At 28.5% G+C, this 25,110-nt stretch overlaps 1 protein-coding gene across 4 annotated transcripts in view; it reads left to right on the top strand.

Moving 5' to 3' along the window:
* Positions 1–25,110, top strand: part of LOC108564696 (aryl hydrocarbon receptor nuclear translocator-like protein 1) — a 48,107-nt gene that overhangs the window by 5,496 nt on the left and 17,501 nt on the right. The window contains exons 1-2 of one of the 4 annotated variants that reach the window (XM_017923793.1): positions 15,963–16,155; positions 16,907–17,001. In XM_017923793.1, coding sequence (XP_017779282.1) covers positions 16,153–16,155; positions 16,907–17,001 — 98 coding nt within the window. In that variant the 5' untranslated portion in view covers positions 15,963–16,152. Of the gene's footprint in view, positions 1–15,962; positions 16,156–16,906; positions 17,002–23,410; positions 23,853–25,110 lie in introns of those variants that run through there. The other 3 variants (XM_017923794.1, XM_017923791.1, XM_017923792.1) reach the window with 3 other exon arrangements.

The following is a 25,110-nucleotide window of genomic DNA, read 5'->3' as shown; positions in this document are numbered from 1 at the left end:
TTAATTAATAGAGCGGTACATTTGTAAAGTTTATGTTCTAAAAGTCTCAATGATTTAATATTTCCTTTTTCTTTTTGTGCTATTCGGCTCTTAATAAAATATAATTGATAAATGCAAAGGACTAAATTTAATCTGTTATTTTTTTGTCGTCACATATATATTTTTTTGCTATTTGATGTTTTTATCATTCGTTGAATGAATTAAGCATTAGTACATCAAGGAATGTCGATTATCGAAAGCTACATTCATAGAATAACAAGTTTTATTTTACATGCGTGCGCAAATAACTATTAAATAATCTTCGCTTGTATTTAAATTGGTATAATTTAAATGGATACATTTAGTACAATCGAAATTAATTCCGATAAGAAAAAATAGGAGCCAATATTTTCTCAAACGAATCTCGTACATTTTGTTTAATTTATTTATCAGTAATTATTAAAATTCATTTAATATTTATAATAACATTTTTTTTGCTGTACATCAAAATATGTAAATATTTAATCAAATTCAAGCAATTTAGATAATAATCGAACCCCGATAATAATCGTTAGGAAACTACCAATGAAAGATCGCTATAATTTTGATCTGGTATTAATATTGTTTCAAATAAGTCATTTAATATTTTAAATTTATAAAATAATATTTAATTTCAATCATAATAATTAATTCAATAAGAGTTGTTAATTATATCTATTGGACTGTTGTTTCATACTCAATTTCTTGTTTGTACATGTATAATATTTTAACAAAATACATTTTTATTGCAAGTATAATTTAAAAACTACATTGTGCGATTTCGTGATATGAATTAAATTACTATATACGGTCACTGATATGTTATACGTATCGACTATATTCGTTTTTCTATCAGAACAATAGCAAGCTGATTAATCTGATTGTGTTCGTCTCACCAAAACAATGTAGTGCTATTAGTATTTTTTTTTGTTCCACAATATCAAAATTCAGAAACCGACTATATCTAGATTTTTATATCTTTTAAATTGTTCATTATTATACCTAAATGATAATAAGTAAAATGATTTTTTGAACAATGTTGTATGTAGAGAAAATTATGCAGATTTGTATGTATATTATTAAATCTTATATTATGTAATTTAATAGCTATATATTTAAACTTTTCCAATTAGATGTATTAGAAAAATTAGTATAAATGCTATCCCAAATTCAAGTATTTTCATGAAACAAGCCAAAAACTTTATATAATAACATGAATTAGAAACGTCTTATTTATCTGCAAAATTTCAAATGCATCACCAGTTTGCTAGTTGACTGCTTATTTAAGATTTTTAATATGTTGTAATGGTTTAGTTGCTTATTCTCTTGACAAGTTACAAAGAGATCTTTTGGTAGGGGTTTGCAGGTCTCACGCAACTTAAACATTTGATCCTCTCAGAATTTATTAGGTTTTTCGTCAAAAAAACTTTTTCAGGGAATTTTGTAGATCCAAATTTGTGGAAATCGGAATTCACCAGACAAATACAACTCTGTCCGACTTCAACAATTTTTATTGAGAAATAAAAGTGCTGATATTGTCGTAATTTTTGTCCGTGAAATTGTGCAAAACTCATATATCTTAACGGTTTATGTAAGCAAGCTTCAAAAACATTCGTCGATAGTTGTCTCTGCTCATTCACGTATTACTAGCAGAACATTGAGGCTTAAATCATCAGCTCTAAATAATGTTCTTAAATCATTGTCATTTGGCTAGAACATTTCTTAGTTATTGCTACAGTGGTATATTTGGATATACAATATTAGAAAATTATCAAAGTCTAAAATGCACTTCCAAACTCTTTTATAAAGAAGGTTGAAATCTCACTTTTTAGAATATTTACACAAGTTCATTGTTTTCACAATTCTGATATATTTAAGCATCGCCAATTGTACTTAGCGAAAATCTGCAAGAACTTACTGACAAGCCAATTAAATTATTTAACCACAAGGTTTACTGATGACAATTGTCTGTTTGAAAAAATAAGATATATTTATTAATTATAAAAAATTTCACTTTCTTTGTCCAATGAAAATGATTAATTCATATTTAAAGGATCATCTCCGAAGAACCGTCTCGATTTGAATGTCAAACACAAACATTTTCATAATTGCAAGAACTCAAGAGCTGCCAATAATAACTTCAATATATGATTGATTTCTTTAAATAAATACAGCATTATTTACATTATTCTTGAAATACGAATAATTTTCCGTTTCTTGAAAGGAAATTGATTTACGAGCGTGTATGTATGTGTACCATCAACCATCTTTCTTTCCTTATAATTCCGATGGTCTCACTAATGGCATTCAATATCTTTGTTTATTAATGCTTTTCGGATCCCGCGCGACTTTATAAACAAACGATTATCGTTGCGCAACCACCACCTATCGTCCTTCGTTACTACGTCTCCCCGCAAACACACGGTCGTTGCGTAATATGGAGTGTTTTTAATGGAGGAGAACATGGGCTTCTGCCGCGGATTTAATCTATCGCAAATATGATTTTCACCTCGTAAATCATTCAGTTTCCTTCAATAATATTTATCATCCCATTGAATAATATTTACATTACTCTACGCCTCCCGTTAATTGTTTTCCTCGCACTTTGCTACAATATTTTCTTCTCTGTGAACGATTTAATTCTGTTCAGTTCTCATCTAGTTATGATATTTACCTTTTTTTGAGAATAAATCGCATATTTTTAAACAAATCAACTTCAATTCAAAGTTAGGGCGACTAATAGCCGAATGGTTAAGTTGCACTACCCACGATCGAACCGGCGACGGTTCGAATCCTGGTCAAGTAATGCCCTTTGTAAGCTTTCGGTGCTTGCAGCAATAGGGCCATCGCTCATCAAAGATGGAAAGTGAAATTAATGAGGTTCAGCATATGGACCTTCATCCAAGTCGATGGACAATGTCAGTGTTAAGGATAACAGCAGATTCACAGTCAAAGGAAATAGTGGAATCGCAGAGCATCAATATACTACTGAAGTTAACCTACAAGACGACAGGTCTAAATATATGCGATATGTCTTATTTTATAATTATGTTATCTCTCGTCAATTTCTGATGTGTCTTCGACATTAAAAGAATATTCTAATTGTCATGTTTAGAGCTTGTTAAAAAATTGTATCATTAAATTTTCAGAAATTATTACTTTAAAATGTTGTGAAATGAAAACTTTGTACTTCTTCAAAATTGAGAATAAGATAATATTAATGAGTAAAAATGTATTATTGTTTGAATTATATATTTAATAAATTTGTTTTGTACTGAAATAAAAGTATATGTGAATGGAAATTGTGTACGAGACGTGGCTAAATACATAATTTGTATGGGTAAAGCGCATAATATAATTGAATCAATTTTCTTTTGTTAGATAACTGAAGAGTTTGAGTTCCGTGCACATATGAAAGACGCGCATTATATTTAATTGAGGCAATAGTTAAGCTGCAAGTGCAAAGTGTAGGTTATAAATATCCGACGTGCAAGGTCTTTTTGATAGATACACAAGGATCTTTTATGATTGGATTTATAATTATGTTACATTTGCGATGTACTTCGAGTGGCGAGGGAAGACGCACAGTGGCTATTATTTTAATAACAAACTTTAATTAAACGCTTTATGTGACATCAATTTACTCCTATGATATGATATAATTATCGATAATACGACCAATAATAAATACAAGTATTTCTTATTTATTATCTTACACAATTATTCATGGTTTTCTTGAAACCTTGCCTGAAATTAGCGCTGTGGAAGAAGAAACCCTCCAAATCTGATTTCATTAATACTTGTCCCTGAATTGTATGAGTCTATGAATCTCTTACATTACCGATTAATCGTGTTTGATTAACTACACATTCAGTTTTATATATGCTTATTAATTAATTTATACGTAACGTTCAATATATTTAGTTTTAGTGTAAATATTGTTCGATAATAAACAACTATGCTGAACAAATATTTTTCAATCAATGTATAAAGAAAAATGATGATGCAACGTGCAGTTGTTTTCTTTCAATACAATGGATTTGATTATCATTGCAAATGTTCGGAACGTTGAAAACACCGGAATTAGGTTTTGATGTTAAGTACAAATAGAATTTAATACTGGAAAATAATTACAAGAAAATCTTGTACACAATTAAATTACATTTACTAAAATGATTGCACAAAGCAATGCGATTATACCTCTATAGGTAGCTATAGACTATAAAACAACAGTTTTAGGGATATTGTGCGATAAACCAGTTTTTACCGTTAATATTAGTACTAATAAATAATACATAACATAAGTGATATTTTGTAAAGATAGTAAAATGTAATCAATACATATTTTATGTAATAAAAAATTGGGCCGAGAGCATATTAAATTAATATTACACATGTTTTTCACTTGTTACAATTCTTCAACTTATACAAAAAAAATCGTATTTATAGTGATTATATCGCGCAAACGTAAAGATGTATCTGCAATTTCAATTATATTTATTTGAAATCGTAGATCATTTGTTATCCTGCTGTGATCAAAATATTGTATTTCCGAAGTATTTTATTCAGTTCATTACTAAACACAGTTTGTATCCTTGTTTTAATGCGTTCATGCTGTTGAGGAGAGAATATATATATAAATAAATCCCCCCTTCAGAATCCAAGATGTTATGGAATCATGTTAGCAAGGCCTTCAACCAGGTCCTTTGCCTCGTTACTACAATGTTTAAAAAATACTATTTATTTATGCTTTTTCTGGTAGAATTTATTGTTTAATGTTTCGATTTTTTTTTAATTTATTTAATTTGCCAATATTTTCAATGTCGCTAAGAAATATTTTGAATATTATTTTAGCTTAATATCTATTAATTATAGTTTCTTTTAAAAATATACAATTTTAAAGCAATTTTGCATCTTTGAACTTGGGAGAAGTATTTAAGAATATTGTATTTTTGTTGTACTCATTACAAAAATGTTAGTATTAATTACAAATATTAAAATAGTTACATTATATAAGCTATCAGTAGAGAAAATCTGAAAATATATCGAGATGAAAGAGCAATCTTTGTAACAGACTTTTGACCTTAGGTCATTCCGGCAAACAATATCATCTTCAATTCATATTATTCCTTTTTGTATTATAAGTTTCTCAAGCTTACAACGATTTCAAACAGAAGCTTCCTAGACTCCCAGACTCGTATTCTTACAGACTATTGATTTTGTTGTCATCTAGAAAATAAAAAATCAAGGTTAGAATAGGAGAAAAAAAAACTTGGCAAGGATGTCTGCTTCGGTTATTTAAAACGGAAACTTTTTTGTCGGCCATTATTTTAATTAGACGTTTATTCAAAGTAGCGTCTGCCAGCATTTATATCTGCTGTTGTTTTCCGGTGAATTGCAATTGCAAGTTTTATGATTTTCACATTTTTCCACAGATGGAGTGTATGTTCTGAGTAAATAATTTCGCAACGAATGTGTGCTTATATTTGTATTTTCACCAATAGCTTATCATTCGGTTTTTATCATTATCTGCAAATATTAATAATAGGAAATGCATTGGCGTCGCTTAACGAGACTCGTTCAATAATCTCGCTGCAACATTTTTTTAGTTAAGATAGGCGAGAGTGCATTTTTACAAGCGAGAACAATTGTTCTACTGTGGGAATGCATACATCCTGATTATCGTCTGCTGTATATGTACATAATTATTGCAAATAATCATGAAAAACGAAGCATGTGTCGCATGAAATATAGATTTGGTGTATAGAAAACGGTCTGTTGCGAATTGGACCATATGGCGTGTTTTATTGACCCATGCTCGTAATTTTATAGTAAGGTAGGTCATTCAGAGGGCAACCTATTACACACTACTACGCATAATCAGACCAAATTTCGGACACGCACGTTACGTGCCAAAATAGAAATTGCAGATCAAAAAATATAGAAGGAAGAAGTACCCGACGCGGCAGTTCCACAACAAAACACATTGTTTTTCCCATCGCGTTATGTAACACGATTGAATAACAATCGTGGCCATTCGAGAAATACATAATAAATAACGCGGAGAGAAAATAGCAATATATTGAAACAACAGCAGTACCGGGCGTGATTAACATTGACCTTGGTCAATACACAATGGACTGATTTATGTCTTTAGCAGTTTTATTTCTATATTTTTTATGCGCTGCGGAAAACTTTCATGCTCTCCCCCTTCGCTTCAAATTGCAGCACGAGATAACAATTGATTGTCGTATTTGAATCGGGCGGTAATCATATGCATTTAGAGTTAGTGGGGAAGCGAAGGTTACGGAGAGGACGCACATAATACTTCTCCGTTACGAGACATCTATTTATTGCCTCTGTACACACACGTACATTGCTGACTGAGTGTATACCATTTATTTCTCGGTAGGACCAATGACGAAATTCGTTTCCTTTATGCCTGACCTAAGGCAATTTAAAAATTTGGCCGAGTCTGATGTCTCTAAAGTGCAGATGACGAAAATGTTTCAGCAGCAACGCAATAATGATTTTAATAACGTGCAATCCACTCGGTGTTGCATTGCATGTATTACGTGAAAATCCTCGTCGACGATAGAACCGCCTCACATTAATTAAATTATTGAGGTGGGTCTTTGAACAACGAGGTGCTCCGAAACCTTGACCAACGTCAATATAGGATCACATTACTTGTGCAGCGACCTTGAGAAATAAAAAAAATGCATACTGCATTCGTGCTTTATTTGATGTACATTTGTCGACGTTCGATATTCGTTTTCTTATGAATCGTTATTACGTGATCAAAATATTCTCTTACACAAGAAACGTTTTTCAATAAGTGATATGTAATTAGTTACTTACACATGTTTTCGTAGTAAACTATTAAAAGTCTATTAGATTATTTTTATTTAATTTCCGTTTTAATTTTAAATATTACAATAATATATTTTATTAAATTATGTTTCCGTACCTGATTTTGGTATAACTTAGGTGTTTAAAAACCCGTTTATAAAAAAACCTGTTTGATATCTGAATTACTGAAAATTGCGAGGGATAATAAACTATCATTTAGGCATATAAAATAATTTATATTGTTATAGTTTTGTAGTTTCATATAAATTTAATAAACCGAAAAATTATACTGAATTTAGTTAATATTTAATAAATTGGAAAACCGCTCTTTTTAAAAGTTTATTTTAGTATAAACTCTAGCACAAATAAAGTATCAGTACTTTATATTTACATAATGCCTCTTTATATAAACAAATTATGGAATATTTGATGTTTTTTATGTAACTAGGGAACTATTATACTTTTTGTGTCCCAAGTACTACATACTTTAAACTTTTAGTATTATGTATTTTTTTACTTACATTGTTTTAAAAGTACAAGTTATTTGTAAAGAAAAGGCATATATTTTTTTTAATGCGACGTGAATTTTGACCCAAAGATATGTTTTAGTTCTGCCCAAGCTGTGAAACTGCTGATATATTTCAATGATTATAGAATTTTATTAATATTTGTTAACTTTTATCTACTTTATTGAAATTTTATTTTATAATTTACTGTTAGAATTATTTACTATTTATATTCGAATAAAGATGTGAAACGGTTGAAAATAATAAGACATATATAAATGCACGTCAAACAGAAAACGAAATGTAATTTATGTAACTGACATGAAAACAATTTAAGCTTTGCAGTATTCGCTTATCTATAGTCGCGCTGCATACAGAAAATTGCAACATGTGTTCAAGATATTATTTTGCAAGAGACGGGAATTTTTTATTGGTCTTTTCATACATGAAGACAGATTGTGTTGAGATATATATCCTACATTGGGATACGCATTTTAAAGCCAACGGCTATAAAAACTTTTTCACTTGCGAACTTTAAAATTTCTCTCATAAAACTTGCAAATAAATCAAATGGTGGTAATTTTCAATACTTTAAAGTGTTTTTATTTCTTTCTATATTTCAACCGATTTTCTTACAGAAAATAACTTTTCCTAAGTACGCTCCACTTAATTGTTGCCAAAACGATTTGAGATATATTTCAGAACAGTTTCCTAAACAAACAATAAAGCATTGTTGCCTCTGCATTATTTTTGTATGGTTTTGTTTTATTTTTATTGCGTATGCTATAAAATAATTTGGTTTGAATATGAAATTTTCAGGATACCTGAGGCAATTCTACTCTGTGCGTACACCTCGATTTGAAGGCTTTGAAATTATTTTTGGGGTATGGCAAGAAGCTACGATCAAATGAATGTTTACTATATGAAAATATCCTGCAGTGGTGTTTGCGAAAACAAGCGCAAATTATATTTAGAAAAGTAATACTAAAGACAAGAATTTTCCGCGTTGCATTTTAACAAAAGTCTATTAATAATTATGCAATCTATTAATAGTATAAAGAAAAACATCTATAAATAGGATTTGATTGATTGATTATGCATTAATAAAGTAGTATATATTTTTACATGTATAATTATAAGCAAATAACGTTCGAATTAGTTTTATTTTGAGGACATTTAAAATAATGTTATGCAAGTGAGAAATATAATTTGCATTTAACCTATAAATACACTTTATACGCGTAACTTATTTTGGCAACTGCCGACTAAATTTCAGGACCATTACAAGCTGCAAACAATGTTTCAACTTAAGCTCTAAATAGTATAACATACATATTTCAACAATTTGTAATCATTATTAATTTTGTTTTATATATACGTAATAAACTATATATTTATAATAATTAAGAAATAATAGTTTATTGAATAAATATAAATATTTATTTCTGCAATATTTATAACTATTTTTTTTATTTAATACTTATTTTATGTTTAAAGTTTTCTATCCTATGCAAATTGCAATGTTAATATGTTAGCACATGCGGCTGTGTGACTCTGGATTCTGAGATAATATCTTTTTTGTCTCCAAAATTAAGATTTTTACGATTACGATTTAAAAGACTTTTATTTGTGTAAATATGAAATACAGAGAATGGTAATTGTTAAGGGGTGGCGTATATGTGAGCTTGTCGCTCAAAAATTAAGATCAAAATCATCTTGGTTTGTTTAACTGTTATCAAAAAATATGATAAATAAAAGAAATACATTATTTGATTGAAATCAATTATCACATTCAAGTGTCATTGTTGGAGCAAAGGTCATCGTTAACAATGCTTATTAAAACAAAATATTTAAATAATGTACTTTGTTTATAGTTTTTCAAACGGCGAAGCATTGTTACATAAATCGCTATATTTCCATACGTGCCGTGTTTTGTTCTATATGCACTAGCGCGTTTGTTTTTTCTTATCTATATTCGCCTATTCCTGTAACTTTCCTAGCGATCAATTAAAAACAATAAAAAGCGTATTTCCAAGCCAATTAAATTCCAATAGACTGAAAGTCTACAGACGATGGCCTTTTCCTAAATCGCACCAATTAAGGCTATACTAATTATCCGTATGTGGAAGAAATAAATAATATATTATTAATAGAAGATTAATTTGCATTAATATGCCGGACTCGATCAAACTCGAAGATTTCTGTTTAATTTGAATGTTGATCCAGCAATATTTTGGAGATTTATATCGCAGCTGTTTTATTGTATTAATTTAAATGTTAATTTCATTTAGAAACGAGATTACAATCTTTCCGGGAACCATCAATTCATTCTGCACCGAATTTGCGATTAACCTTTTATTATTTTTCGCCAATTGATTAAGTGGCGATACTTAGCAAACATATTTTTTGATATTACTTTAAATATCTGAAATTGAAAAAATAGTTGGCATCGCCTTGACATTTAGTTCGGCAATCTGTCGACGTTTGTTGTTTTCTTTTTCATTTTAACATTATATTTCTGATTTATAAAATAATGGATATATATATATCCTGGTAATATGAGCAGCACGTTTTCTTGTTAAGAGCTAATGAACATTATTGTGCATTGGCTACAACAAAAACAAACGTAGTGGGACTTGATGGAAATTCGTATTAGAATGAGTGAGCAATTGCGTGATGATGCATAAATAATGAATACGTTTCCTTTTTGCCGCTATTGCACAAGTAATCAAGCGAATTGATAAATTCGATAAATTACGTGTTTTGTCTTTAGCCTTCGGGGTCTAATTAATAATTCAATTACTTTATGTGGTCAGATAATACTTTATGCCATATCTTGGTTTTCCTGGAATATTGACTCAGACAATATATGCATATATTTATAATTGCATTAATACTATGGTTACTAACGTTTCTGTTGTCCAACATCATGTATTTAGTATATTTAATATGTTAAGACTGATAATTACATTTGTTAACGCTAAAATTTATAATGTTTATATTCTATATATTACAGTTTTATAATGCTTGTAATTATGTACATTATTATAGTATTATATAGAATAACAATATTGTACAATGTGAAGTATGAAATAATTTTCATTTGAAGAATATATATAGGGCGGAAAGACCTTTGGTCAATAGCCCTGTGCAGCAGTTGAATTTGATTTCATTTTCATTATTTTATTGAGTTTTTTATTTTATAATTTATTGTTGCAATAAGTATTATTAGTATTAGTATTATTATAACTTAAAAACAATGAATTAACATAATAAAAGGTCAGAATATTCAATTTTTCAAGGCAATTCACCGGAACCTAGGTTTTCGAACATAATTCGTTCCTAAAGGTTGTTCGAAAACCGAAATCATTCTATCAGTATATCTTAATTACTTTATTGGGGAAACAAAATTTGATTCAGAAATTAATGTGTATTTTGTTCGGTAACCGAAGTGCTCTAGAAATGATATTACATACTTTACATGAATCTAACTCACTATACCAATCCGAATTTCAAGAAAAACTAAAATTTAACTAAAACATGTTAATTTTCTTAGAACTTTACCAAAATCACACAATATAAATTACGTACTTAGAATGTATCGCTCATACACAACATAACATAAAATAACATTTCTTGTGAAGCAGTTTAAATCCATCACGATTGTATAATAATATGATAATTATATGTTTAAATATTGCGATAAGTTTCCCTTTTAAAACAACATCGCTGTTATTTGATATTTTAAATACATAATGTTTTTGTGATATACAAAAATAGCTTCTGTGTTAAGTATGAAACATCACGTGTTACAAGCATTTAAAACAATTGACTTATATATAAGTATAAGGTCCCCAAATATTGAAGCTTTCCGAATTTAAATCTTTCAACTTTTATTTTTCATTTAGTCAAGATGCTTTTTATTACAGAAAAGTCAATCAAATGTTGCAAAAAAATCGTACTAATCAAATAATAGGAATGATTCTTCTATAACTATTTGTTTTTAAATGTTTTAAATTTTATATATGTTATCTTTGTTGTAATAAAAAATGTATTATTTGTTCAACCAACTTGAGAGATTATGGGTCCTAATTTATATGTAATTACGAAAATTATAATTTATATTGATTTGTGCATGACAAAAATATACCAAATATCGATATAAATGTTGCTAATTGTAATTAATGTTGATTAGCACTATTAATTATCTTACGAATTGAAATTAGTTTTCATAAAAGTGCGTTATAATAATATCGCTTTATTCGAAACACACGAATTCTTAGGAGTACAAAAATAGCTAACTTTGTAAATATGAATTTTTATAATTAATATTGAATAAACTAATAAAGAATGTATAAATCTTATTGACAAAAATATATCAATGACATAATGCTATCATAGATAATCAAAAGCAACAAAAAAATATTGAGCATTATCTATTTTTCGTAGCATTTTATATCCGCTTTTTAATTTTGTATAATACTAAAATTAGTAAACAAAATTATTATTATATATAAAAATGATAGGTTTTATTTCCCTTTAGACCGGTTTTGAAAACCCCACTTTGAGAATCACCGATTTAGAAGAGTGATCTTTAATTTGCTATTGCTATTTTGTCATCAAATTATAAAAATAGATTTTTGCATTATGAGTATATCATTCAGAGTAATAAAAAATTCATATTATTTTTAAAATTAGGTATATGTAGACGACCAAATTATTTGGCCTATGTAATATGTATTCCAATATTTCTTTATTCTTCATAAATTTGATTACACATTGCATTGTATTTTTATATAATGATAATATAGTGATAATCGTGCATGACTTTTTATCAACCATTTTTGTTTGTTCGGTGTTTTTAACATACATTCTTAAGATTAAAAATATCTAATATTTGAAGTATGCGCATTCATTATTCCGTTGCTATGTTATGATTAAAAATAATTGTAATTATATGAGAAGTTTCTGCACAGCACAACCATTGAATCAATGGTGTTTGTTTTTTTCTACACGCTCACTTATTCGATGTGATGAAAATTATAATTTAGTTAAAATTGATAATTGGATGATTAAAATGATTATTTATAGAATATCTCCAATCTCTCGCTCGGCCTTCTCTCTCTATCCATCCCTGACTTAGTACTTGTAACAAAATAGGATAATTCCTCCCCTGTTGTCGTTTATTCTGAATATTATAATGAGGACACGCGTATTCGCAATGGGGTAACCTCATAGGGGGTTAACGACTACATTCATGATTCGTTAGACATACGCTTGTCTTATTTTCTATCCGAGAGGCGACATATTTAAATGCAGATTGTCTAGCTGCGTCTTCACTTATTAATTGATACATCGGAGATTCCTCATTCGGTAACTTTTAACAAAAAAAAAGACTTATCGTATTCATTGAATATTCATTTTATAAAACAAAACAAAACTAAATAATTAATTTTAATAGAAACGCTACTCTAAAATTTAACAATAACTTATTTAATATTAAAATTGTTATTAAACATACTTCGTTTACAACAATATACGTTAATTAATATGTGTTATATATACAGTGGAATTAAATTAATTCAAATTTAATTTAATCGAAGGAATTATTTCTACTGAAAAGGATTTTGTAAAGATTGTTATAGTCGATAACCTTAAATCAATAATCTAAAAAATAGTGTTGACGTCTTAGCATTACTATATTGATAATGGATAATTGAGAAAATCATGTGCGTATTTATAGCTGATAGAGATAACAGTGGTTGAATGATGATTCGTGTGATATATCTAGTATAAAAATGCTTATGTTAGGTTAGGCAATGCTCCATTCACACTATGCGTGATATGAGACACGAATATCTGTTAGGAATTCCAATAACTATGATAACACGTGCTTTTTATTATATAATTTAAACATAATTTATAAGTCTAACTGCATAATTTAATTAGTTTATTATAATTTTACATTTTTCTTAACATATACCATAATTATATAAGAGTGTTGTAGTTGATAAAATCAATATTGCAGAGAGACAGAACTTGTTAAATGTTAAGTATAAATATTTTAAATACTTCAATTTTCCTATACAATTTTTTTTACACCAATTAATGGTTATGAGTAAGTATGTTATTGAAACTGGTTAAAACGAGAGTTCAATTGAATGGAGAATGTTTGTAATAACCTGTCTATTACAATGTATGTAAGTAGTATTTCTTGTTATGATTCAGCCAAAATTTAAGTATACTAGTAGACATAACGGGATCGGAAGCCTCAAACCATGAGAAGTTTCATCCAAAGATTTAAATTAGTTTTAGGAATCGAGTGATTTGGCCTCATTAATTAGCCACCCAAAGATCGGAATTGCCTCACAGCAAAATACACATGAGAACTTCATTACATAATAATAGGAAAACAGTATACGTATTCGTGCGTATATTATTTTCATTCATACTCGAGGGGGGATCTTGTTAAAATTCGACCTTAGACCAAATTCCTGAATATTAAATCGGAATCTAAATTATTGAATATAGATAAATGAAATACAAATACTTTCATCGGAGTTGTAAAATATATTTAGAAATAAAGTCTAAAAAGTCGTGGCCAACGACCATGATATTCTAATATTCATAAAATCAACCATATATTGTTGGTTGACTTTATCTTCATGTAGGAAAATGTTAAACATGGAAACGTTAAACAACTGCTAGAGTAATTAAATGTACTGTTATATGAAGGATATCGTCTGATATTTAAGAGTAAGCAATTGTTTTTAATGAACAATATTAACACCAATTGATTTATTATAATTACTTTCCTATAATTATTACGATTTAAGTTGAAATTTGTATTAAAATGTATCGTTTTAAAAAGCATGGCAATGCAATAACTTATAATATTAAGTAAATATCGTTTCGTGTGTTTTTCTTTCTTATTCTTTAAATTGGAAAAGTTTTTATAACTTTCAGACCGTCGGTTTGTCATTTTAACGCGTATGTTGAAATTGAATTTTCAGTATACGTTGATGGATATTCGCTTTCGCCTTGCTCCGTATATTATAAATTATTTACAAACCCATTCCATTTCGTAAACTCGTTAACGGATGGCATTTAATTAACGAACTAACACACTAAACATGGTCATCCATTTAAATGTGTTTGTATTGTATCATTTATTTTATATAACAAATATATTCTTAATTATAATTATTTCTGTATATATCAATTATGTATATATCCATTTTGTTGATATAAAGGTATAGCAAAACCTGCCCGGCTTCGATCAGTCCGGATTTACTATAGCACGGTTTAAATTTTTAAAACAAACTAAAATTTAATTTAAAAAATATTTTTTATAAAAATAGTACACATAGACGTGAAAGTCTGAACAAAAGACGTGAAAGTATATTAAAATTATAGTACACAAAATATTTGTATGGTCAAGTGTCTTTTTGTGAAGCTTAATTTTATGCGAGTTTGATGTTCTCGATTAGTCCGGTTTCAAACAGTTTGAGATATTGGCGGAACCGAATAGCCGGTCTATGCGAGATATTCCGCAATTATAATTTGTATAAAACTATTGGTACTTTTAGGTCTGAATATCGCTTATGCAAAATGATGAAATATTTCAACTAATTTGGTGTTTCTCCTACTCACGTTATTCCACATATTTAAATGATATAAATTTGTACAAGAAATCATCGTATTACAAATTTTATCAAAGTTGACATAAGTATGCAAGGTCTAAAACATTGGAAAATACTTATATATATATTTTGCCTTATCTCCATGCTTTAAGAATTTATGTAAACATATTTAACCTACATATATTCGATCAATTGTGGTAACAATTTCTAAATGTTAATTGTTACTTTAAACATTTCTTATAAAATGTGTGTTAGTTTTTCTCAATTAAAGATCTGCTAAGAAGTTATCTTTTTAATTTAATTTTTATTATTGATTGAAAAATATAAATATTTATAACTTTTGTAAATTTATAATTCTTTTGGCAGAAAATCTTCGGTTAATAACCCAAATAAAAATTTGTAAACAAATAGTCTCTTATTAATAATAAGTTGTTATAATTGATAATATCTCGCATAGTCTGGTTAATGTATGTCAATTTTAAGGCAATAATAAATAATTAAACAATTTGCATGAATTATAAAGTTATTACTAACATATTTACATATTATTTCTCAATTATATATATATATATATATTTATTAAAATGTTACAAATCTTTTCCAGTACTGAACTTAAAAAGTTTGATAAACCTCCATATGTTTCAAAACATATTCTATCGTACCAATATCTATTCAAAGTTAAAAAAAAATGCTTATCTTTTGTAAATAGTCAAACTATATGCGTTTGACGACTGGCTTTACCTTACTTTATATAGAGTTCACATTGGAAATATACACATTCCTCGTTTTATCTTTTTTTGATTTGCTATTGAGACAGCTTTTTGCTTTGAAACGTAAAATTATATTAGTACTGTTGTAATGAGAAATGTGGATATATCGCACCAATTGATTAATATGTTTGGTTATAATCTCTAAAAGTTGTATCCAATTGGTTATTAATGGTTTTAACTAATGAGAACTGTTCTTAATACAAATTCTTTATTAAATACTTATATTCATGATAAATACCAATCGATTAATAAAAGTCCGCAATAATTGCATAACCGCTGTATAAGTTTATTTATAATTATATTAATTAAGAGTGCTTTCAAAAGAAATGCGACATTGCCTTTGGGAATTTAATCATCAAATCGATGGTAAGCTCAGCTCTCTCCTATTTCATTTTTCTTTATTTTGTTTAATTTTATTTTTCCTTACTGTCTTCAAATTGCTGGAACATGAATAATGTATATGCGGATAGAAACTTATTTATGTTCCACAAGCACTAACTTTTCCCGAAGTACTTAAATACAACTTGATTTCGCGAATAATTCCATTTTATTTGTTTGATTCATTTTTATTCGCGAATTGAAATTCGGCTTCATGTTTTTTTTTTACTTTTGAAGCGAAAAGTCCGCAAAGTGTGGGCAGAGGCTTACGCCGAGAACTCCGGGGAATATTACAGTATTATGCTTATATTCAGGTCTAGGGTTTTTCGGACTGGAAAAAAGTTTATAATTAACGAATTAATTAAAAAAAAAGTTTCATGGCGTCTCCTGATATCGCTTCGGCCTTTTCCACATGTGCGCGCCCGTACTTTTGCGCGGAACAGGTTATTTATTAATAATGCCCGTATCCTGTTGCAATTCCAATTTGTTATTAACGTTGCAATAAATTGCAATTGTTTCTGCTAGTCCGTGTATAAACATTCGCCTCGTAAATGGCTGACTCGTAATGAGCATACCTAATAGGAATTTGGTAGTACGGATATTTCGTTTTTGCTTTGATCCGACTATTTTCTTTTGGACAAAGTAAATGCGTTGCGATCATGCAGCTGCCGCGGTTCTCCATTACAATAAGTTCTGACCTTTCCAATAACGTCCAAGTTGACTAATTTCCTGCTTACAGGTGGCTATGAGTAGCATGGACAGCGGTGACTGCGAGACGGAGGAAGATTCATCTCCAGAGGCGTGCGTCTCACCAGAGGGATCACAGTTGCCAAGGTCAGACCAATATACGTTTCTACATTATTATTATTATCATTTCGTGCTCTCAAACGCATTTGCCATTACGTGCTGTTACGCAACTGCTGCGGTGACGGGGTTTTCCTTACTTACATCGATTTTGCTTGAATTATTGAAGATTGAAGTAATTAATGCGATAGCATCAGAAATAATCGTATCTATCATTTCTCATCTTACCAATTTCATCTATAGCAAATACTCCCTTTGTCCGAAAATATAGTATAGATTTTAATATTTATTTACGAAAAAAATCAAATAAAACTAAAATTAAATATAAAAAACTATTAAATTAATTTTATTATCATAATATAACTAAATATAAATATTTTTAGTATAATCCAAATTTAGTTAAAGTGAGATTTACCTTTGTTGAACGCTTCCTCTGAGCATATATATTTTTAGTAAATGGACCCCCATGTCGAAGTTTTACCTTATTTATATGAGTAATTTTATTGGATGGGTGAAATCCTCCTGTTAACATAATTCATTTCATAAATGTTTGTAATGTTATAAAAACGTTATCAGGATTATTTCTGTCTAATTTATTAAATGCATCTGTGCTCAAGATCAATCAATTCATCAATTGTGCTTGGCGAAGGTTCATGTTGTAGTGATTGAATAGAGTTATAAAAAAACAAGTCGAGAACATTTAAAGTAGAACTGTTTGTTTGGTGGTTGTGACTTAAATTGAATATTCCAACGATCAGTAGAACCATGTTCTAATTTTTTTTTGTTCTTTATATACTGTAATAGCTATTGCAAGATACCATAACGATTTTCATTAGTAAATTGCTTCAATTTTTCATCTCTTCTTTGTAAATTCATGTTATTTGGGTTACAATTTTCCATTTTGAAATTACAGCAGTGACTATTATATTTTTCTTCAAGAACTAATTTTTGTCTTCAAATACTAACTCAAATACTTATCTTAAAAGCAAAGACTTTCAAATATGTTAGGTTATTTAGCTATTTATGTAAATAATACCAATATAAATAAACTAAGATTTTCTTTCAAATGTATTCCATATTTTCGGTCAGAGGGAGTATTTATTTTACTATAATATTTGTTATTTGGCGGAATGAGGTATAATTGATATAATTATGTAACTGTATATTATTTGTTGTTTTAAAGAATAATACGTTATTTATTATAATATTGAAAATAATAATTAAAAGTTTACTTGTACATAATTTTAATTACCAGGAGTGACCAACTTCTTTTGTTCTTTCTAGTTAAAAAGTGGTTGCGATTTAACTGATCTATTGAAATTAAGTTTTTTGTCTCTATTTGGAACAAAAAAGTCACTTCAATTTACACAATCTATTTATATAAGAAAAATATATAATGTTACAATTTGAATGTTTTATATTTTATTTCCAATGATATATAGAAAATTATAACAATACATATAATTAGTTTTTAAAATGTTTTTCTGGAAAATAAACATAATTATAGAACAAAGATTGACAATATGACAATTTTATTATACTGATGATAAATTAGTTGATTTGAAAACTTTTAATGTTATTCTAAAAGCAAAAATACCGAAGTGCAGATTGAAAATTGTACTCAGCATTCACTGCTGTTGACAAATATGTGAATTACTAAAAATTGTATCGAATAAAAAAACTTCTGTTGTTTTAGTAATGATGCTTTTAAGAAGTGCAATACCTTTTAATTTGAATGGATTTATTCTAGAAGAAAGTTTATTCATCGATTAAATTAAATATTCATATGATGCAATTGATATTCGTCGTAAGACATGATATTGTTATATAGAATATATTTGGTAGATTATGCTACAATTAATACAATTTGATCACAAATGGTAATACACAAATACTTATGAATAACATATAACAACTGAAGATTTAATACCGCCAACCGCAAATGTTAGTCATTCATATATGAAAAAGCCATGATTCAAATATGTAGATTCAAATGATTAATATTCTTCGTAGATTGGTTTTATTACATTATTAATTTGAATATTAGTAGTATGATTTTCTCTTAAACGATCCAACCAGGATGTTTTTCTATAATGAATTTTATTTTGTTGAGTTTAATTTGATACATATTCGGAACTGAAAACATCTTTTATTATCAAAAATGTTATTGATATTATGTGTACATTATTATCGATTTAATGGATAATCTTTGCCTTTGAAACGTTGATATTTGTATCATTAGAGGACGAAGTGCATTACCATTTTTGTGATATTTTTCTACATAAGTATAGCCAATACATACAGATTAAATTATTGTCTTACTGATTTTCGTGCAAAATTTTATAGTTCAAATGTAGAGTTAGCACATTGATACTGCTTTAACGATTATTTGCAACAATAATAGTACTTCTTTGACTGCTTTAAAATCTGAAAGGGAATAATATATATTTGTTTGTATTGTGAAGTTTCCTTCTTATCAAACTTGATGATTATTTGCTATATGAATTAAGTAATCTGCGTTGTATTAACAATTGTTTCTAAAATTATGAAAAGCATTTAAATATGTACATAAATTAAGTTTTTTTTAAAATGATTACTCTAGAAAATTGTTTTTATTCCAATCCAAGTATGATAAATGTTGTTTAACTTTCGTAATAGGTCAAACATGTAATTTTTAAGTTTTCTGTGTTTTGGAAATAACAAATCATTTATAATTACAATTCATAATTTGAAAATATTAATTTACTTTCAACGAAATAAATGTTTGAATAATTATAATAAATGCACGTTTCTTTACTTAAAGACCCTTGAGTGTATACGTTTCTTTGTTGATATCAACTTTCACGAACCAAATAATCCAGGTTTCTTCTTATCTGCGGATAACAAAAGACCACTATTTTTTTGTTCAGAAAGAGGGACTAAAATGCTTTTGTTTTCTTTACAATATTTAACCCCTCGAAACACTCCAAAAGAAGAACAAGATCTATAGTCCACTAAGAATACTATGCTTTACTTCTCGAATTTAGATGTTGCATGGAATAATTAAACATTGGTAAACTTAAAAATAAACTGTTTTTTTTTCTCTCTCAAAGTAGTATATCATTTTCTGTTTTAAATAATTTGTTTTCTGCAATTAAAACTGATATAATTGGTATAAATTGTCTTTGTCGCATGCAAATAGTTCTCTTTCACAGATTCTATTTGTTTGCCTTGTTTTTTTTTTATAATTTGAGTTATTTATGAAGCTAATTATGCACCTAATAATAAAATTAATTTCAGACTATTTTTTGTTGTTGTTTCTCTTTCTATCGTTTTGTCTATTGCTTCCACGGACTTGCGAGAATGCGAGTTTAGCCATTTAGAAAACCGGTCTCTAGTTTTTTTGGGTGACAGTGAACTACACATATCCATACAGTCGTTAAAATCGCATTTTGCAATGCAAAGAATATATTTCTGGTTTAATCAGGTTTTTTTTTGTTTAGTATTTCCAGCCAAACTTGAATAAATTATTTAGCGATGACAAACATCGCCATTTTGAATTAGAGAGAAAAATAATAAAGTGTGAATCTTGAGATATTTACAAAACTATTACCATTTGATTTTTTTATTATATGCAACTTTGTAACATATAAATTTATGTTTATATTAATATTGTATTAAAGAGTTTATATTTTGATGATTTATTATTATCATTAATAATTTAAAATTTATTCAATTTTCGACTTGGTCACAAAATATACTGTTACCTTAAAATAGAAAATTAATGTACAACAATACTTCGCACAGTGCAGTTTTGTTAATGATCTGGATTCACTATAGTCCGGTTTGGAAATTGCAAAACTGAATTTTAATTTAACAAAATAAAAATATGTAATAATTATTGCAACAATTATACAATTGTATAATATAATTATAATAATTGCATTATTGAATTATCCGAGAACTTTCAATTATTTCCTAATATTTTTTTTGCATCTTTTAATTAATTACCTGTCATTTAGATTCACTAAGCAAGCAATCAACATTCTTTGAATTAGCGTTCGCGCTTTTGGCTCCGCACCGACCTTAATTTATTTGAAGCAAGCCAATGGTTGGAATTTTGTTTTTGCTCTTTGTGTACAGGAACGTGCGCCAAATTAACACGCATTGACCAACAAATGGTACTAATACGGTCTTGTTGGGTGGTTTCAACGTGTAAATCACTCGTGGTTGTAATTATATTTTTTATAAAACAATTTTTTTTGAATTTATTTTTATCAAATTTAGGAAATTTTCAACTTGATTATACTGACTGATTGCGAGGGTATTGCTGAATTTATTTACTTTGTAAGAAAGGTACATACAAAACAAATTAACTTAACTTAACATCGAGACTTTTTTATAGTAATGATGAATACATTTCTTTCAATACCTTTTAATTACACGTGTGACCTAGATTAATAAAAAAAATAGGAACGAACTGTTTTGACATGAATAATCTTTAAAAAGAATCTTGATTTTATAAACTATGACTTAAAATTTAGAATTTGATAAACATGCAATTCTAGTACACAAATAAAAATTTAAATACAGAGATTATTCATTTGAAAAAAGCTTAGGATCATTGGTATATCAAACAAAATATAAACAAATATTTGAATATCCAATTCAAAGAAACATCTTAAATTGATTGATTAAAGTTGCATACTTCTGGCTGCACTTCATTTTTTTTTATTACGTAATGAATGTGTGCGGATTGTTTTAATAATTACCTTGGTCTAGGTCAAGAATATTTAAATATTTGCAAGTTTTCATCGACAATATTTTGCTCCACCTCTGTCAACTCCAAAATGACAAATACGAATATGTTATCTTATTTGTTAACACGGCCGAGCAGATAACAAACGCGAAAACAGATCCATAGATATCAATGGGATATATACACAGTTAATTGAAATAATTGTATCTGCGAAGTGACTGTTTGTTGTTTTTATTTTTATAATATAAGATAAAAACGTCATCAAATGTGAACCGATTTACTAATTCGAAATCGCCAGTGATATTATGAACTTTACGTAGCGATGATGATGATGGAACTAAGTTTTTTTTTATAGATATTATTCTGGAAAGTTTATAAATATAAATGTTTGTTAATTCATTCACAGATTTCTCTCACGAAGTAATAAAAACCAACTTAATTAGTAGCAATATTTAGTTAAGCCAGATATAACTGCATCCATTTCTAAATTAATATATAAGATTATTTTCTGCTTGAAAATATTTCATTATGTTTTTTTTTCTAACATCTATGTTTAACAAATAAATTAGCGAAATACTGTCATCGCTCGGAAAACGAATGGAAAATTTTCAGTATAAAATTTTCCAAAGAAAACAATTTCGTTACACATTTTACGACCGCACTCGTAATTGTTGATTTTTCTTACTTATCAGAATACAATCCAATTTTATATAAACTAGTTTATAATATCTAAAATATTAGTTATAATTAATTGTTAGTAATTGTTAATATTTAATTTTTTGAAATATAATTAAGCAAATTCAGTAGAAATATTGTATCACTAAGAATATTTATATCTAAATGATATAGCATAAATTTAGAAAAAAAATGTACATTTCCATAAAGTAGAAGTACAGCTTATGGAGATGTATAATTTATTTATACTTTTTTTTCAATTACTATATTAACAGGAGTTTTCTTATTTACAAAAGATTACTGATATTTTCTTTTAAATATTTAATTATTTTTTGAATAATAAAAATCCTTAAACTAAATCTTTAAAATTTTGTAATAATTCATTAAATATATAAGTATTCATTGTTATCTCTCATTCTGTTAATATTTACTTTTATTATATGCTTAAATAGACTTCACAAGCATATATTTAACAATTATTTACGGGTGTGAATTTGAAAATCTTTATGTGAAATAAAAATTAGTAATCTTTCCAATACAATTGCAAGTACTTTTGTATAAATTACAAAAAGAACGAAAGCGACGAATAATTGTTTTTTTTTATTGTGTAAAGTAATTTTAAAATATTTTTAACATTTATTTGTTTGCAATAAATTAACAATTAAAGAAGAAAATTGTTATTTTCTAAATACAATGTTTTGCCGAGCGACATTTGTTTGTTCGGCGAATCGATCAGAGAGCAAAGGTTACTGCAGCTCCGATTTATTAATAAAACAATAAGAGCCGAGTCCGTCATTGCACATAAAATATAAATAACGTAAAGCGATTGGGAACGAAAAATAATAATAATAATGGTTGTATTTTTTCCGTGACCGTCCTTCCTCAACGTAAAAACGCATGCAATTTTTAGTGTCGCCGAGTTGTGTGTTTATTTGTGTAAGCAGCGATAATACTTTGCTAGAGAGCATCTAGTAGATAGATGGATATACACGTCTATATTGGTGTTTGCCCTGTGTCGGCGCTACTGTAGATTAGACCTTGCATATCAGAGCCGTATCAAAGCTCAGTTGCGTGGAAACAGCGCGCTGGTCGCCGTCGCCGCTGCCATGTTTCGTGCAATTCCAATATTATAAAGCAGTGAACAAGTGTCTCCATTCAAAGTTGAAATATTGCAATAATTTGCACTCAGCAACGGAATTGTTAATATAGGAATGGTGCAATAGAGGATGTACAGTGGAAGTGCAGTGCATACGAAAATAACTAAATCCCTCTAGTTCTCCAAATATTCCCATCCTCCGATTTGTGTCTGAAACTACCAGTGCAGTTGATAAACAATATAAATGTATAACTCCTATACAAATGACCATTCGGACAATTGCAGCTGTTACAGCATAATGAATCCATCACACTGGTATAACGCACCGATCCCCGTATCCCAATACAACTTTATTGTGGATACGCCACCTAGGTCAGTTTTTCAAATATTAACTATTATTATTATTTATATAACCTATCCTTATCTAATGCCCGCTTTCAGATTATACTACATCTATTTATCCTCACCTGTCAACAACAACAAAAAACACCTTGTCTAATGACGAAAACAAAATGCGCAACTTTATTTTTGTTTTAATTATCCATGATTATATTACTATCAACAGACCAAAAAATTCAATTCATTTTGCATTGCGCGCAGTTTTCTCCGCACGTCCATAATTTTCCACTCGTTGCACACGGAAAAACGAGTTGGTGCATTCGCGAAAACTCGCTAATTAGCAAATCAAACTTTGCCCATTTATATCGAAACAACATTAATTATTCCAGCACAATCTCAAAAGCCATACATAATTCAATATTATAATTCAAACGTAACGAAATTTCCTAATTGCTATTTTATTGGGATTCTGAATCGTAGATATTATTTGTCTTTAATAAACCGGAATAGGTCAGGTTTTCGAGTACATCTACCTGGGCATGAATGGGCAATTTCTGTGATTCTTTTAATGAATTGTTTAAAAAAAAGATTCCACAATATGGGGTTTCGTTTCAGCAATCTACGTAGCCGTGTCGGACTTCTTCCCCTAACTCAAACAGACAGGATTGCGTCGTTGGAGGGTGTTAGTTAAAACCTCCCGTACCAAAAATACGACAGCCTTGACCGAGCGATTGGTCTCTCTGCGTTTCTATTTTTTTCCTCGCTTTCAATTTAACCTGTTGATATTCATATGCCGATACCATAAAACCCAGAGCTCGCCAAAAAAAAACCTATTCCGATGAAGATTTCAACGCTAATAATATCGCAACAATTTTAAAACAAGAAGAAAAACAAAAATTGGTACTTCCGGGAGCGCAGCAAGGAAGTACTAATTTTACATGGACCTTTAAACGTTTTATATCCAAGTGGGTCATATTTTTTTCTATTGGTGCTTCGGATCGGAACTACTACTGATATGATAATAGTTAGTCGGAAAGACAGATACTGACACCATTCAAGTAATATTATACCACCATTACAAGTAAATACAGTGGAACCTCGCTTAACGAGCACCTCGCATAACGTGGAGGATTTCGCTTAACGAGCAAAATAAATTGTAAGAAAAATACTCGCTTAACGAGCGATAAGGAGAAGATAAGTCCCGGATTGTGCGCTTGCTACATCATGTTCAAAAGTTGAGTACACATATTACGTTTTTTTGAATAAATTAACTATTTTCGATGTTTGCTGG

The sequence above is a fragment of the Nicrophorus vespilloides genome, unplaced genomic scaffold (assembly GCF_001412225.1).
Source record: "Nicrophorus vespilloides isolate i.1.1-1 unplaced genomic scaffold, Nicve_v1.0, whole genome shotgun sequence".
NCBI classification, from domain to species: Eukaryota; Metazoa; Arthropoda; class Insecta; order Coleoptera; family Silphidae; genus Nicrophorus; species Nicrophorus vespilloides.
This window is presented reverse-complemented; position numbering and strand designations above follow the sequence as displayed.